General features: G+C 45.5%; 1 protein-coding gene across 3 annotated transcripts in view; it reads right to left on the bottom strand.

Annotated features, from left to right (window-relative positions):
* LOC142576267 (evasin P467-like) overlaps positions 1-18,498 on the bottom strand; it is a 125,093-nt gene that overhangs the window by 33,621 nt on the left and 72,974 nt on the right. For all 3 annotated transcript variants that reach the window (XM_075686314.1, XM_075686312.1, XM_075686313.1), the window contains exon 4: positions 18,323-18,387. In XM_075686314.1, coding sequence (XP_075542429.1) covers positions 18,323-18,387 — 65 coding nt within the window. The remainder of the gene's footprint in view (positions 1-18,322; positions 18,388-18,498) is intronic.

The following is an 18,498-nucleotide window of genomic DNA, read 5'->3' as shown; positions in this document are numbered from 1 at the left end:
CGCTCTCAAAGACCGACGCCGCGAGACAACTTGGCATTCTGGCAGGCACGATCTCCTTAGCAGAGTGGAATACCGTACATACAAGGCGCACAAGACTGCACCGACTAAACCCATCACTTCAACTCAGACCTCCAGCCGGTGTGCACCGGCGTGAAGCGTCTCTTCTGTGTCGGTTATGGCTTGGAGTGGCCTTCACGAATGCCTACTCAGCACTCATTGGAATGGCTGATAGTCCTGCATGTGATGTTTGCGCATGCGAGGAGAGCATTGACCACATATTGTGCCATTGTCCTCAATTTCAAACACAAAGACAGTATTTGTCCGACACATTGAGGAAACTAGACGATCGTCCTCTGAGTGAACAGACAATATTAGAGCACCGTCCCGACCGATCATCGGCTCAGAAGGCAGTGAAGGCACTTTTGTGTTTTCTCAGAACTTCTGGTTTGCTCGAGCGACTTTAACTGAAGTGCTGTCCGTACACGTATCTACACCTTCTCTCTCCCTTCTTTCTCTTCCCCTTCTCCCCTCCCCTAGGTAGGGTAGCCAACCAGACTATTGACTGGTTAACATCCCTGCCTTCCTGTATTCTCTCTCTCTCTTCTGAGGAGCCCGATAGTGTTGTTGGTTTTGGTGATGAGCTTCTGAACCGTAGAGGCATTGACGTCTTTAGTCTCTACGATCATACCCAGCACTCTGATTTTGTCGACGCAAGGTATGACGTGTCCCGAATTGGTTCGTGCGGTAATTTCCTGATTATAATTGAAGTCAGACGAGTATGGCCTGCGGCCCTACTGCGTGGGTCTGCGTACGAGCAGCTCCGACTTGGTAGGCGAGCATCTGAGTCCTGTGGGAATTAGAAATTCTTCACTGCGTTCACTGCTTCTTGCAATATGTCCTGCAACATGCCCGGGGTTCCTTTGGACACCCACGTGGTGACATCATCTGCGTATATGGTGTGCTCGAGCCCGTGGATCTGTCCGAGTTTCTCAGCAAGTCCCGCCATGCCAAGGTTGACAAGCATAGGGGAGATGACCGAGCCTTAGGGGTTGCCCCTGCTCTCCAGAGAGTGTCTCCGTGGATAGGTCGGCAAATCGGAGCGTAGCCGTCCTGTTATCCAAGAATGACTTGACGTACGCGCGGAATCTAGCTCAGAGGTTGAGTTCGGAAATGGTGTCCACAATATATTTGTGAGAGAGGTTATCATACGCTTTCTCAAGATCCAACCCGAGAATGGCCTTGGCGTTTCTAATGGGGCCATCAATGATTTGGTGCTTGATTAAAATCATGGTGTCTTCAGTTGATAGACCGGGCCTAAATCCAATGAGGGTCTGTGGTAACAGTCCCTGTTTTCGAGGAATCTGGTGATTCTGTTCTGAATGGCGTGTTGCGCCGCCTTACCCACGCACGACGTGAGTGATATGGGCCTGAGGTTCTCGACGCCGAGGGCTTGTTGGGCTTTGGTATGAGAACCGTGATGGCGTTCTTCCATTGCGGTGGGACGTTGCCGGAAGCCCAGACCTGATTGATTCGATCCGCTAGGAACCGGACGGAGTCTTCGTCCAAGTTACGAAGGGCCGTGTTGCTAATGCCGTCCGGACCTGGGGCCGATGTGCCATTCAGGTTTTCAAGGACGGTCCTGATTTCTTCCAGGGTGAAGGGCTCATCGAGGTCGGGATTGTCCATTTCCGTGAACGGGGAACCGGGTGCCTCAGCCTCATTTTCGTGGCTGCTCGACAGTGGCATGTATCTTTAGTAAAGTTTTGCCATAAATTCCTGCTCGTTGGAGTTTTTGAGCTCGCGTTTCGCTATCTTGTCAGCCGCCTTGGTCTGGGAGCTCCTGGTTTGACATTTGTTAAGAAGCTGTTTGAGCAGGTTCCAGGTTTTTCCCGCTGTCATGCTGCCATCGGCCCTTGCACATACTTCGTCCCCTTGTTGGTTGGAGAGTTCACACAGTGATGCTCAATGTCCTTGTTCAGTAGTGCGATCTTTTTCCTAAGCCTTCTATTGAGTCTCTGGGTACGCCATCTCTGCAGTATGACCTTTTCGCTTCCAGCATGTGAGCGAGCTTGGCGAGCTTGTCTGGACATCTGTTTCTATTTCTTTGGTCGCATTACGCGCATCCTCCTTGAGTTCTTGCGTCCACTGTTCTAGTGTAGTGGGCTCGTCGGTACGTTCCTTCCTTTCCTGTCTAAACGCATCCCAATCCGTGTATCTCCACTTTTGTATTCGTTTCAAGGCGATTACTATTGACGTTTCCACAATGTAATGGTTGCTGCCGAGGTCGTCGCCGGTATTATGCCAGGTGGCCCCCTCGGTGTTGAGCACGAACGTAAGGTCTGGGAACCGTGTCCCTCGAGACCGAGTTGCCCATCCTGGTGCGGTAGAGCGCGGACGTGAACAGGTTGAGGCCCATCTCGTCCGCATCGGTGGGCACATTTCTGCCTTTGGCGCTGGTGACGCCGTAGCCCCATCCTACCTTCACAGAAAGGGCGCTGTTCACAAACGTATCTGATTTGCGCAGTGTCAAAGCTAAGTGCACAGGGGTCAAGTTTGCCTAGGCTTGGCATCTTGAGGCACTCGATGAAACGCACCTTACCGACCAAGTCTTTGTAGTCGAGAACATTCCACTTATATGTTGCTTAACAGATATCTCGTCAAGCGCAAGCCTCTACAATGCCTCGGCAAAACAGATATGTAGGAAAGAGGGTCAATGTACAGCACAGTGTAAAACTGCACGGTGGCAGCAGAGAATTTGGCATTGCTTACGCAGAACCTGGACACCAAGCAGCAACGCTGCACGCACTCAAATACGCAGAACCTGGACACCAAGCAGCAACGCTGCACGCACTCAAATAATCATTCGATGATTACTGAAACTACGAAAGCCTTTTCCGTGATTACCACACCGCTATAAGGTTTCGCACTGAACATAGTGAATGAGAAAACGAAACCTTAAGCAGGTGACATTCGCTCGAGGGCTGGAATGCAAGTATGAAATACGAAGGCTAATCAAAAAGTCTTCGTCGATATCTTCTATTAGACAGAATAAGGTACATACAGGTATTTACAAACATACGTACAATATATTATACGTATCTTACATTACATTATACATAGTACCCAAAACGGTTCAGACATTTGTCCTATGGCAGCACTAAACTTGAGATCCCCCTGTGCTATAATTCATTCGGCTCTCTGTGGAACCACATTCGGGCTGCTGCCTTGGCTTCATCATTGCACATGAATAGCTCTCCTGCGAGGAACTTCTTCAGCGAACCGAAAATGCGGAATGCCGCACCACGCCCCAAATCACTAGGGGCGTGGTCCAGGCTGTGTGGTGGGTGCTGCCGACTTTCCGATTGAAATGACCGGTGTTTGACGGCGGATTTCATTTCGAGAAGTGGCCTCGTATTGTTGTGGAAGATAACTGCGTGTACCATGTCGAAAATCTCTCGGCGTTTTCGCCTGATGGCAGCCCGCAGACATCACAGTGTGGAACAATAACTGTCAGTATTGATGGTGGCGCTTTGTGGCATGAAATACAGCAAGATCGGTCATCGGCGATGCCAGAAGACCTTTAAATCACTTATCCAAGCGATGGCATTGAACAAAATTTTTTTGACAAGCGAACCTCGATGTATCCACGCGATGCTCTGCTCCTTCGGTTCCGGCGTAAAATTATTCACGTTTAATCGCCACTAACAATGCGGTCCAAGAAACCATCACCCTCCTCGGCATGTTGTTGCACATGATTCAGTGAAGCAGTCATTCGCTTTCCCTTCATCATGTCGTCCAACTGCTTAGGCGCCCACCGATATGAAACATTCCGGTAAACTAAGGACCCCTGAACAGCAAGGTAAACATGGCCAATACGAAATGCCAAGTTCCTGGGAAATGCATTTGAAATGCACACACAGACCAGCTTTCAGCATGGCGTCGAAGCAGGAAAAGTCGTCAGTCAGCGACGCGCGCGGCTTACCCGAACGCTGGTTGTCATGAAAGTCCTCATGACCTTTGGCAAAACTCAAACACCCCTACCTCACTTTTCTCAAAGCGAGACACACTTCCCGATACGTGAGCTAGGGTTCCCTGTCGATTTCCAAGGGTGTACGTCCCTTGCTCCATAGAAAACGAATCTCACTTCCTGGCTCGTACGTCGTGAACGTGTAAAGCACAACCACCATCTTCAACAATTGACTGCAGCCCCATGCCGCGCAGCTACCAGCAGAGAAGACCGGGCCGGTCCAAGAAAGGGCCACCGCTGGGAATGGATATGTTGCCTTCGCATTTACAGCCGTAATTTGGCTAAACAAAATCGGGGCACAGACTTTCTGATTCACCCTCGTTCTTCATTGGTATATTTGAGATCGCAGGCATTTTCTTTTTGAATTATTTACCTTAAAACTAGCAACAATCGTAGTACTGAGAATGCATTTGCGTTCACAAATTCCTTCAACATCTATTTTGCCAGCTTACAGAAGTTCACCGCGAACAGTTGACAACATTACGAAGGAAGAAACGATTGATCGTTGACTCCTTTTGATACTAAATTGCTAACTCCCTGCATCATGCAGTGCAATGAGGTTTGGCTCACATCTTCACGGCGACCTCTTCCAGATATCGGTTCGGTATGTTCGGTATCCAGATATCGGTATGTTCAAAAAGTGTTTCAGCGCTATTTTTACCTGCCGTACAATGCAAAGAACATAACACTTAAGAGGAAGCTTTAGCTCGGGTGCTCCCATCTAAATACACGTAAAAGGAGAATTCCTTTTTCTCAGCAACTGCTGCACAAAATTTGACGATGTTTGTTGCATTTAAAAGAAGCACCTAAAATTTAGGAATTGTTGGATTTATTGTTATTTATTATTGTTATTATTAATTGTTATTTATTAAAAAAGTGGCAGGAAACGAAAATTTTCAGAAAATGAAACTATCAAGTTTACAACTCTGTAGCTCAATAACCAAAAATGATAATGCAATTCTGTAATTGCATCTCATAGTACATCTAAAGCGGACTAAATTGATGTGTTACCATGAACATAAAAAATTTGTAATATGGAAATGCAGCTTTTCCAGAACCCTTGTAACCAACATAAAGAAATTCACGCAAGATGTAAAATGACAAACCGAATTTGTCCGCTTTGCATGATCTAGTCGATGCCGTTTACAGAACCGCGATATCTGTTCCTGATGCAGAGCTGTTATTTATAAACTTCGTGTTTCTATTTTTTCAAGTTTTCCAATTCTTGAAAATATTTTCTTGAAATTCTTGAAATATCTTCAAGCCCTAAATCGGAATTCCGCTTCCAACAGTTACTAGAATTTGACCCCATTGTCTCAAGTACAGCAAATTTCATTAAAATCGGTCTCGCGGTTATCTCAGAACAGCGTTTTCGCGTTTTACAAGAATTTGAATAGGCCGCATCGGAGTTGGGCCCGAGCTAAAGCTTCCTCTTAAAGGTTTCTCATATTGTCTAGTGCTTCCTACGATCACAATCCCGCCTATACATCCTATCAGACTAATTAATACAATTACTACATGAGTTCTTGACAAACGAAGTTTGTTCATATACAAAATATTAAAGATGTGGCTTCAGCTTTTCACGGTTGCTAATGGTTAAGCTGGCCCTGTCTACCGCAAACTCATGCAAGGTGCTTTGTTTTATTGAGCACGCCTTTGAAACAGGGTATACTTCCGGCGTGTTTAGTCGCCTTCGAAGAAGAGCGTGTCCGTACTTACAAATGATAACAGGTGGTGCCTTACACAGCTCGTACCATGCACAGCGACTTCAGCGCAAACAACAACGTTCCTCAAGACCAGCAAGTTACGTTTCCGCACAGTAGGCGAGTGAGAGGTTTTGTTTGCACGACGATCTGGCTTTCATGTAATAATTTTTCTGCGTGTCAAGTGGCATTATGTAACGCAAAGACAACGCCAATCGCAATAATTTTTTCGCAGTTATACCAGTACCTTAACCAGCACATAAAAAACGATCTGGCGATTAGAATATCCCCTAGTGCGAATTTTTTAGCACTGCTCGATACGTGTTTTCATTTCGCCATATATTTGAGTTATCGAACCTATCACCGCATCGAATGGCAAAGCCGCAACGCATGGCGCTATTTAAAGGCTTATGCAACCGTAATCTTTACCGTGAAGCACTTACGGGGAACGCTGTGCGCGAAGGCGAGCTTTTCATTTCTTTTTGCTTTGTTTTGTTTTTCCCCAGACTGCCAGCGCCGCTTCTGCCGTGGTGACGCTGGTGATGATGATTTAATTACATCTCGTTTGCAACGGAGCAATGACAAATAGTAACCTAGCCTGCTTGATTTAAATAGATGTGCTATATATGATCTTTATCAAGCATTTTTGTGTACCTCTCCTTCATCTTTTTTTTTTCTTTAAAATCTACCCTGTACGGCTAGCTATGACTGTAAGACATCCGGTCGTATCAATCTTTCCTACTGTTGCTCAACAATGCTCTAAACGTCTCTTACTTATCTCGACTGCTAACCGGCTGACAGTGCCGTCCACTTTGAACTAGAGCGCTTCTGCAAGGTGTACGTTACATACGGTTCTCACTGGGTGAATCCCTTCGCATTCCATTAGGTTGTGCTGAATGGCCTCCGCATTTTTACTGCGGAGCTGTATACCTCTACCGTCCAAGGAAAGTTTCGTGTCGTAACCAAAGTACCTCATATATGTGGGCCGATCGTGGAGACCGTACAATGCCGGGCTGACCCGCGGCGGAGGTGAAGCGGGCGTTAAGCACCCCCCATGTGTGGGCCGATAACTAAAATAGTGCAATGCCTGCCCGACCCGCGGCGGCGATGAAGCAGGCGTTAAGCACTCCGCATATAGGGGCGGATCCCGAAGATAGTGCAATGCCAGGCCGACCCGCGGTGGAGGTGAAGCAGACGGTAAGCACTCCCCGTAGATGGGCTGATCCCGAAGATAGTGCAATGCCGGCCCGACCCGCGGTGGCGCTGAAGCAGGAATTAAGCACTCGCCATAAGTGGGCGGATGCCGAAAGTAGTACAATGCCGGACCGACCCACGGTGGAGGTGTAGCTCAGCATTAAGGGGCCCACATACACAGCTTCGCTGGTCATCCTTCTTCACAGAGTGGAAGGGCACTTAGATTTTTTTGTGAAGCATAGATGTGCCACATCCAGTTCCGAATATTACGTCAGGTATGTTTTTCTCCTTAGACAAACGGCTTGAGCCTCAAATAGCAATTCACTGTTCTTTGTGTTTACGTACAGATTTTCCCTTGTAAATTCTTTCGTCTCATTCTTCAAAATCTCCATGTTCCTTTTTGCTTCTATTCTTTGCATCTAAATATTTGCCTATGTCTCTATCATTTTTTCGTGATCACTGCTGGTTATCTATTTACAGTTTCAATTGCCCTTCACTTTGTCGCCAAATTTATTGACCCTTTCCTCCATTCTGCGTCCACGCTTTTCAAGTATGGATGGATGGATGTATGGATGGATGTTATGAGCGTCCCCTTACGGGCGGGGCTGTGAATTGTGCGCCATCAAGCTCTAGATTTATACGGCCTAATGACCTACCTAGGTTAAAAAAGAAAAAAAAAAGACAGAAAACACTATGAACTTCCACATCGAAGTTTTTTGACGCCCTATTGCAAACTTCCTTTTTGTACGTCTCCGTTTTTTATCGTTTTCCTACTTTTATTCCATCAATCTTCCGATCACCTCTTACTAATCTCTATGCGGACATGTTCACTTTTCTACTGCTCTCGATGAACCCAAGGGCTTCAAGGAAGCCAGTGGTGCCTAAATTGACCGCTGGGCAGATGTGTTCAAGTCCTAATAAAACGTGCTCCATTATTTCCCTAGATTTAACCCAGGAAGCACATGCTCCTTCTTCCTTTTTATTTCTTGATTTGTAGGAGCGTGTTCCAAGGCATCCTTATCTGGCTTCGGAAAGTAATGACGTTCCCATTGAGTTATCATAATTTCTTTCTTTCCTGATTGCGTTTTTTGCTCTTAAGTGTTTACTCACTGCACGTTTCGTTTCCAATGCCGCCAGCCATGCAATTCAGCCTCTCGGGCTTTCCGCTTGACGTTCGTTGTTACTGTTTAGTATTATAAAACATCGTTCCAGCGCACAATTGAACACGCACGAGAAAAGAAAGACACCACGAACGCCGGTGTTCGTGTTCTCTTTCTCTTCTCCTCCGTGTTCAATTGTGCGCTGAAACGATGTTTCATAATGCTAATCGCAACCAACTATCCCAGCTGTCCATACTTAGCATTGTTGCTGTGCTGCCCACCCCACATGCCGCATACTTCCTGGTAAGCTTCCTAATTATTTTAGTGCACTGTGAATCAATGCTTTCCCTGTACAGATAGCTCAACGTTCTCCTAGTCCATTTATTTTCTTCCATGTTCCTCAGTCGTTCTTCATACTCAATTTTACTGCGAGTTTCACTCACTTCAAAAGTAGTCCAGCCCATATCCCCCTGTACAGCTTCATTTGTGTTCTTCCAGTGAGCGCCTAATGCGAGGCGACTCACTGACCTTTGGTTCCCATCGAGTCCTGATTGTACTACCGATTTCAAGTAAACAACAACATTTCCATAAGTAAGTCCTGGAAGCATTACACCTTTCCACATACTCCGGAGCACCTGGTACCTATTGTATCCCCATAGCGCTCTGTGCAAGTAATGCGCGTACTTGAGTGCTATCTGGTTGTGCTTCAAGGTGGCTTCCACGGCTTTCATTCTCGCGCTCTCTTCGCTATCACAATTTTTTGCCTTTCTATTCCTCCTTTGGTCATACTCACCTCTTCCGCTTTGCCCTTCGTGATCTCTCGGTACCTCCTTCTTTAATTCCCCGTTACGCTTCGCGTTCGCTCGGTTCCACCTACGAGGCACGTCGACGCTCAACGCAGGAACGCGCGCTAGTGCCCAACCACTGGCACGCGTCGGAAAGCTTCGGCACGCGCCGAAGCGTCAATAGCCTCAAAAGCGTCGGTCTGGAACATGTCTAAGCGTCACGACGTGCTGTGATTATGTCGCCTACCGATGCTAGAAGTTGGCCGACGCGAGGCGAAGCTTCACCTGGATGCACTAATGAGATGCTGCGATGCGTCGCCGGCATCAGCCAATCGGAGGCTGCAAAGCCTCCGGCAGTTATACCTATGATGGCCGCCGCTGCGATGGCGTCGACGCCAACGATTGTCCGAGTTCTTTGGACGTACGACGCACGCGACAGTGTTCCTAAAAGACAGTGTTGTAATAGTAGGCCCACAACGACACGGCCGAAACCATGGGTTGTGGCAGTGCGATGTAGATCCGAAGCGACTTCGAAGGACGCCGACTAATCCAGCCTGCCCACTGGGTTCCGCCGGCCTCAGGGTGATCGTCTGCTAAAACAGCCAACCGAATCACGATTGCCGCAACGTCTGCGCTTGTTGTATGTATATTATGTTGTGCTCAAAACGAATGGTAACATGTTTCCAAACTCCGAAGTCTGGATAATCAGCACTAGCCTACCGCCGATGTTGTTTACGTTCCACGTAGGCCTAGCGCGTCCATCGATTTCGTAACTGGCAAGTGAGCGAGCCCAGCTGAGAAACTCTGTCGAAGGAAATTGATTTTCAGTTCTGTTTGGTGCTGCAGTTATATGACATATGGCACTCCTGACTTCGTGTGATGTGTGATGTGGGGAATGAACCGCGTGGAATTTGCGGTGGTCAACCCCGGCGTGTTTCGTGGGGTGTCGGGTAACTCAAGTTTGACGCGCAAGCTCTGCACTGTTTCCAGTGGCAAAGAGAACATTCGAAAGCGAAAGACACTAGTAGCCGAACAAAGAGAAGTACGTGCATAATCAGCCATGCCACCCGTTTCAGCTGACAGTGCGCTCTTCTATTTGGCATGCGAATCAAGTTCAGTACACGTTCACTGTACTCCTTCGTTCACTTCTTTTAAGTGCATGCGTCTTTTGGGCTAGTTAGGAAGGAACCGCTTGTGGAGCATTCAAGAACACTGATGTACTGAAGCATACGTGACAGCGCAGTCATGTTTGAGTCCCCCCCCCCCGGTGTGTCTTTTACTTGAGAACTGCAAAAAGAAATGATCTGTGTGCAAAGTGTGCACCATGTGCAGTGCATAGCAGCACCTGTATTATCCAAGACCTATGCATGCAAGACCGATGCCTGCTTTAGAAACAGCAGGTACTGAGTCAATGAAAGTGCAATTGATTTTTTAGCTCACTTTCCGTTTGTGGAAAGTGTAGATGGTGTGAGTCCATTGTGGGGAAGATTTAAAGGTGCCATCAGTGCTTTGTGCACTCGGTATGCTTAAGGTAGTCGAATCCCTTCACCTTTTACTAAATTGTTTCTTGCGGCGATACTATAAATTGTAGTCAGGACAAATATCTACTCAAAACAATGTTACTAATGCATCTGCGAAGAATGTGTTTGATTAACAAGCTAATACTTCCACAACAACATTATGCCGATGTGTAGTGTATATGCTTGAAATTACATTCCGCAAAGGTGAACGACTGGGCATACAATAACAAACGTTGTAGTAGCACTGCAAAAAGTGCTCCCATGCATATCAGCCACAGCAAAACTGCTGCATGTCCAAACTGCTTCCTCGGAGGCACCTCTATAAAGACTGTTCGGGCCCTCCCCATTCTGGGTGTAACATTCAGATCTTCTCTCAACTTTTCCGCATATGTCACGAGCACTGTGTTTAAGCATCGGCCCATACTTGGGTTTGTGTCCCGTGTGTCCCTTCCCTGATGGCCTGAGGTTTCCCGAGCACTCTGCATTTCTATCATTCTGTCACGACCTCATGTACTGCTCATCAGTATAGTCCCCGTACCGAACTCGTGACGTTACCGAACTTTAGCTTGTTCACCACCGGACAACACGCATCCTCTACTCCAGTCTTTCGACTGTGACAAGCTCATGCCAGCCTACGAGGATTGCCTCAAACCCCTCAACTGGCACACCCTGCAAAATCAGCGCAACATTGCACTAGTCTATACTGCAGGGTGCTCGATGGCTCTCTGGACAGCACTCATCTTTTGTCAGTTCGTCTACACAAGTGGTCAGCACAGCCTGAGCCCCCATCATGCCTGTACGGGCTGACACCACAACTTTATGATTATACCTGGCATACAGAGCTTCGATTCCACCCCCTGGCCATTTGGACCTCCTTCCTTGCGACCAAACTGAACTGGCACTTCTGTGTGGCGTGCGCCCGTCGACTGTGTGCGTGTGTGCCGTGCTGTGTGATTGAGCAAGTGCGTGTGTGTGTATGTTTGTGTGTACACGTGGAGTGGAAGGAGGTGTCTTTTGCACCCTGCAAATTTTTGCTCTAGATGGCTGGCTATGATACACCCTAACATACAGGCATCAGCCTTTCTTTTAATCTAGAGTGCCAAGTTACCACTAAGATTATATTATTATTATTATTATTATTATTATTATTATTATTATTATTATTATTATTATTATTATTATTATTATTATTATTATTATACCACATTGATTGTGTGCAAGGCAGCTTGACACATAACTCAAAATATTTCTGGAGCTCCGTGCGCTCTCACTCTTCTAAAGAGAGTGCCACAGATGCTCGTCTTGATGAAAATGGTGAACCCGCCGTGGTTGCTCAGTGGCTATGGTGTTGGGCTGCTGAGCACGAGGTCGCGGGATCGAATCCCGGCCACGGCGGCCGCATTTCGATGGCGGCGAAATGCGAAAACACCCGTGTACTTAGATTTAGGTGCACGTTAAAGAACCCCAGGTGGTCGAAACTTCCGGAGTCCTCCACTACGGCATGCCTCATAATCAGAAACTGGTTTTGGCACGTAAAACCCCATGATTTAATTTAATGAAAATGGTGATGTCTCGAACAATGCTGATGCCTTTGCTGAACACTTCTCTTCGCTATAGGGTGGGAAATATGCTTCAAGTAACCTTCTCAGTCTGGCTTGGTGCGTACGCTATCAGTCAATGAAAACCTTGTTTTCAAGTGTACGAAGTGCCTCAAACCTCCCCTTTCTTGTGGTGCTGATGGTATTTCTTCCGCAGAACTGAGACGCTGTCTACACAATTGTGCACAGTAGGAGAGTGCATCAATAGCAAAAGCACTCATGAAAAGAATGGTATTAAAAATGTGTTTCATACATCTTGATACACTTATTATTGTTGGAACTGTCCTACAATCTTGAATAACATGCGCAATGCTTTAGCAAAATGAATGGGAAGGTAGACGGCTGGGTGTTTTTACTCTCTGTCACTATGTTGTATGTAGCGAGTTCACTTCTTTCATTGTTTTTCACAATGTCATGCACCAGGCATGATTTACAAGTGGCTGGATAAATGCTTTTCAAGCTTTTCAAAGCACGATATAGTATATGTTCTCATATTTTGGGTTCCTGTAGTGAGTTTTCGCATTGAGTCGAAATTTTGTAAACTTGACAAAACTCACTAAACAATTGAAAATGCATAATCTTTCCTGCAGCTGAACACTTTCTATGATTCTAAAGATGCAAGAGATGTGGCGAAAGCAAGTTTTCAATCAACGGGATAAAGTGGCATCTGAAAGGGTTAAGACGTATGGAAGCATACTTGTTCTCTGTTCTCACAAGCATCTTCAATACTTCCCTAAAGTCTAGTACGTTTTCTAGCACTCGGAAGGTAGCATGGACATTGCGCGTGAACAAATCAGGTGCTAAATGTACAGTTACTAACTGCCGGCCAATATCTATCCTCTGCAGTGCGTCAAAAGTATTTGAATCGCTATTAGATTCCTTGCTTTCTGTTAGTCCTAACAGCATTTTAATAAATGAACAGCATGGCTTTGTGTGCCGAGGACTTCAAACTATTTGAAACTGTCAACAGTGGTCACCACTGCATCTACCTCCAAAAAGACATTTTTTTTTCACTCTGAAACAAGTGCAGGAACAATAGGTACTATTAAATGCTTCCAGTACTATGGCATTAAGTTATATGCGGAAAACACACCATGTGAAATTTCCATACACCTTACGGGATGCTCCACTCCTTAGGGTCTTTGAAATGAAACATCTTAGTGTGTGCTTCGACAAAATGCTAAGCTTCTCTTCACATAGATAATTACACAACATGCACTTGACGCTCTTAGAATTACATGCCGCATATTGCATGATTTTCACTCAGCTGTCGTGTTTCTGAAATTCTGCTTTGTGCCTTCCACTACCAGAGTATGCCTCTGTAGGAGGGGGTGCAGCGTGCAAATATAATTGGGGCCTCACTGCACGCATCCAGAATTAATTGATATTTATCTGCAAGCACCACTTTTGCCACTCTGGCGACCACAGTTGAGCCTTCTCAAGTATACCTCAACTCGCTCCTCTAGATTCAAGACTTAACACCTTTTGTTCCTGTATAAGGTGGTTCACGACCGTATACATTCACCAAAGTTGTTTGATCATATGCATTTGTTCATGCCGCAACAGTATAACAGACAGTATTTCGCATTCTTTGTTTGGACTTGTTGCAAGACTGCTATATATTACTCGACCCCAAAACACATATGAACTGTGCCTGTATTACATGCTTCAGAGTTCATTTCCTGTATTTTGTGTATCGGTAGATAATGTATCATTAACTCCCTTTTGCTCTTCCTCGTTTTCTTTTTTTCCTATATATTTCTCTATCTTGCATTTTTGGTCTACCATATTTATGTTTTCTGTAAATTTTGTCTCACATATTGCTCGTTATGGGCACTAGTACGCAGGCTCTCTAGCTGTTCCTGGGCACTATAATAAACATTTGATTGATTGATTATTATCGTAGTATAAAATCGTGCTTTTTAAGTATGTACTAGTGTATTATTTCAGTGCAGTAGCTTTTCTGCAATTAAAAAAAGGCATGAATTAAGAAAGTGCCATAATATGCTATGTGCCTGATTACATGCATTGTCCTAGTAGATTCTTTTGAGTTTTAATAATGGTTGGCTACTGTATCCAGTATTGTGCAATAAAATAATATGCCGCATCCATTATTGCGTGCCTCACAGAACAAACTGAATATATCTTTCTCAGTCAAAACATCATAGCAGGCTGGAAACAATAAACTGGTATTTTTTTCTGGTGATGACGTGTATAAATGGTGAAAATAACCTATTTATTTCTTATATTATTCAAATGAGCTGCCCCCATATATTCAAACAAGCGCTTCAATAGGGCGACTTGGCAAAGGGCAACGAAAGGCCCCTATTCAAACCCTTTAATTCTGAAGCTTGTATTATCTGGCAGTATGTCATTTGATTAATGTCCAGAAGGACAAACTTGACATGTTGAAACCAGTTACAATAGAACGTGGCCTTTACACTGTGAGAATTTTTTGTTGCAATACACTCAATCTGAAGACGTCCCGATGTGGTCTTGATGCATGAAACCAACCTAGAATAATAAATGAGGTGCTCCATGGGCAAGATTTGACAGAATCAAGGATCGGGAGGAGACAAGCTACGAATTACGTAAATTTTAGCTATTCCAGATGTTTTTTGTGAGTGCTAGAGGTGTTTTAATTCTTTTTGTTGATTTTCTCATAACCACCTTTTTCACGTTTCTTTCATGCACCAACAAGCATAACTGGCATGGATACTTTATCTATATCCGGTGATCGTTTTTCACCGGCTAAAAAATGTTAAACGTTATCGCTCGGCGCAGGATGCGCGTGAACGTATCTGAAGTTTCGCGCTGCAACTTTGGGCGACTGATGTATGCAAGCCGACGCGCTTGACCCACAGATAAGATTTTCGAGGATTGCCGACATTGCTCGCCGTTATTGTTGCGATTGAGCCTGCATCATTTTTCACCGTCACTTCTACGTGACAATCTTTCGAACACACATTTATTCAGTGATACTGTGCACGCGTAATTCTTACATAGTTGGCTCTGCAACTAGTAACCAAAAAATACGGCGTCGTCGTGCAGGTGTTTGCAAAGCGAGCTTGTAGATAGACGACGCACGAGTGCAAGCACTGATGTCGATATTTCGTTTACTATTTTTACATCAAAGATAAAAAACTGTTGCGGCAGAGATACATTCATTATTCAAACGTGTTTTTCATATCTAAAAGAGCATACAGACCAATAACTTACTGTTTCAAGCTTTGTTTAGAGCAGGCTGTTTTAGGCCGGCTTTTGACGGATGAAGATAAAATAGCCGAGCAACAGCGCACCGCAGCCGAGGGGCGAGCTTCGGCGCGTGTCAGAGCTTCTGTCCAGTAGTTGCGGGCCCCCTTCATCCGACTAAAGCGAAGCAAAGCGTTCGCTTGTCGGCGCGTGCCGAAGCATTCCGACGCGTGCCAGTGGTCGGGCCTTAAGAACTGCGCTCCCAAAATTTTGCACAAGCTCCACTGGAGTTGTCAAAGTATGCATAATCATTGTGCTATTTGCTCATCTGCACGCATCCCGATTTGATTGTCAGTGTTATCAAACTTGATCCACCAATATAAGCCATTGTCAACACTTATCGGTCCTTGTCCAACTTATCAGATTCGATTTAACTTTTATCAACCCTTGTTGGTTGTTATTAACTTTATCGGAAATGAGCCGCCCTTATAAATTCGCGTCGGTTCTTATCAACCTTATCGTACTTTATTCAATGTTTATCAAACTTTGTCAATTCTTACCAAATTTATCAGAATGGCTCCAACCAAATTCATCTGTGCAGAACCATTATAAACCACGAAGAGACTCATTACCTCTCATCACTCTCTTTATCTTCTCAATAACTGCTTATCTGTCTGTGTTGCATGACGCGAACCCCATGGGCCTTCAAGGATCCGTGGCATTGCGGCCCTTGAAGGAACGCCCCAACAGAAGGCGCTGCCGCCGACAACGGAAACCCATCGGGGATATGGTATGTTTGGCGTTAAATAGTGGCAAAACGGGAATTTCCCTGATATCTACAAGGTTCTAAGTCGACATTAAATGTGGTTCTATAGATGTATTTTATTGCCCTATCACTATATCTTTCAAAGAAGCCTTCGTGGAAACTGTTCTAATTTGAAATTTCTTCTGAACCGCCAGTACAAGACACTGAAATGGTTCGTATATATTCACCTGCTCCTAGCGTGAGTGTTTAGCCCCATTCCACGTTCGGCTTTTGAGGTGGACGAACGTGTGATGGCTTGTTGCGTGCGAAATGCTTCGGTGGCCGCTACTTTCCGCGGTGACAAGTTTCCTTCTGTACCCTTTGAATAAAGAGTTTTTCCTGCCGACATTGCCTTCGGACGAGAGCATGCAGCAGTCCGTTCTTTGCACAGTAATGTGACAAGAAGGCCATATCGTCTGGAAGATTTTCCAGAGCCATAGGAAGAAGGGGGCATCGACAAGAATATCACGGGTATGGGAGCCTTCAAGATGAACCTCATCTGGCTGGCGAAGTTGCACAGCAAGGCTAACAAAGATGCTTTAGTGGAAATGGGTTGACTTCGATTCAAGGGTCGCTTCTGCACTCTAATTGACCACATCCAACACGACGTTCCTGTAAATGTGCACTGAGTGGACGTTGATCTCCAAAATGAGCCCTTTCAGCAAGCGTACAGCATCTTTGGCGACGTCGTTGAGGTTTTCAACGACAATGGGTGCGTCGCTTGCTTTGAAGATGCAACATCCATGACGAGAGTAGTGCGAATGAGTCTTAACGAAGGTGAAGAGCTTGACGACCTACCTCATCTTTAGAAGTTTCGTTTTGGCACCCATTTTGTGGTCCCAGATCGGTCGCTGCTATGTTTTGGGTAGCGCGGGCCAAGACACATACGACGGGACTGCGAGACACCGCCCTTTGAAATATGCCTGGCATTCGGACAAAAAGCAGGATTGCGCAAGAACTACGCTAGAACAACTGAAACGGTTCTCCCGACAGGTGACGTCCAAGAGAACGTAATGGAGGCAGATGAAGCTAAAGAGGCTGCTGCGTACAGCAGTGCCAATTATGCGAAAGCGAGGCCCAGGAGATGGACGCAGTGATAGCTGGAGGGACAATGCCTGACAGCCACGGCTTGACGACGGCAACTGAGGAACGTGCCGAAATAGGCTGCGCGCATGAGCCAGCACCACCTGTCAAGCAAGTGAAGAAAACATCAGCGAGAGTATTGAGACCTCTGCCGCAGAACAGAAAGGAGAAGCTACGAGGGCGCCAGCGGCACGCGGCAGGCATCCCGGAGCGAGCATTCTGGTATTGACGGAGAAGAGTAGCGAACGCAACGTTAAACGCCTGGAGTGTGAGTGGCATGTACTTGCTGGAAGCGAGGGCAAAAATATTGCCCCGAAGTCCGGTCGGCGTCAGGGACTCAACAATTAAACAACCCGATCTTCTAACTGCAGGATAGAGCCATGGTAAGGCTTTTACTGTTGGCTCGCGCTTACAATCAGCATGATTAGTATACCTGCACCATCATGCGTTGGTTAGCTCAATATGCGCTGTCTTGGGACTAGTTGCGAGTAATATCAGGTCAAATGCATGAGGTAAAAACGACACCTAGAGCTCCTCGACGTCCAGGCGACTAAGGTTAGCAGAGGGTAAAAATGTTGCTGTATATAACTGTGTCGTCAGAAGGCTGTGTCACTGCGAGCACTGAAAAGCCTTATACGTCATGGGGCAGTGGTTGTGGCGCGTATTGAGGTGCACGAAACACAGAACGTGCATCATCGAGCTCAAAATTATTTAGCAGACGGCAAAAGGTACGAAACTACTTATCAGACATAAAGGGAGATAGATCAACGTGGTATCGTTTGTCAAAGAAGATCGTCCGCACGTTGCTCAAAGTGTTTTATGCAAATGTCAGCACGCAAACGTGCTTCGCTAACAATGGGCTATACTTGGCGCTATATAAGTCTTATATCTAGGGAAAAGATAGTTATTTTTTGTCTCAGTCTTACCGCTACTCATATTGATTATTGCGTGAACTATGTGATTCAAAATATTTAGTGCATTTACTAAATTATTTTCCCTTTATTTTTGTTTAACCCTGCTGGTTGAAAGTGGAGGTGTGATTGAGCTATTCAAACGGAAATAATTATGATGTCATTAGAAGGAAAATTTAATGAATCACCGACACTGTTTATGAGTAAAAACAATGGAATACAGAATAATGTAGGAAAAGGGAGAAAACCAATTCGTGAAGCGCGATACCTTACATTACGTATGACAGATATGACATATGACTACACACCATTGACATTTGACATCAGACAACATGGCATTGGTTCTAGTGTCTACCCATGTTTTACAAACTTATTGTCTTTACTTTCCGAGATTGTATACTCACTCCGAATCCAGTTTTATTTTCAGCAACAAGAAATGGACATCCTTCAATGCTGTAGTCGTAGTCATCTGAAACAAAGACAAATCGGTATACGGAAACCAATATTAGAAGTGCTCAAAGATTTATTGATATCTTTTCTGTGGAAGCACCTCTAAACTACATAAAATTCTACAAATCAA

Source organism: Dermacentor variabilis, chromosome 3 (assembly GCF_050947875.1).
Source record: "Dermacentor variabilis isolate Ectoservices chromosome 3, ASM5094787v1, whole genome shotgun sequence".
In the NCBI taxonomy this organism is placed as follows: domain Eukaryota; kingdom Metazoa; phylum Arthropoda; class Arachnida; order Ixodida; family Ixodidae; genus Dermacentor; species Dermacentor variabilis.
This window is presented reverse-complemented; position numbering and strand designations above follow the sequence as displayed.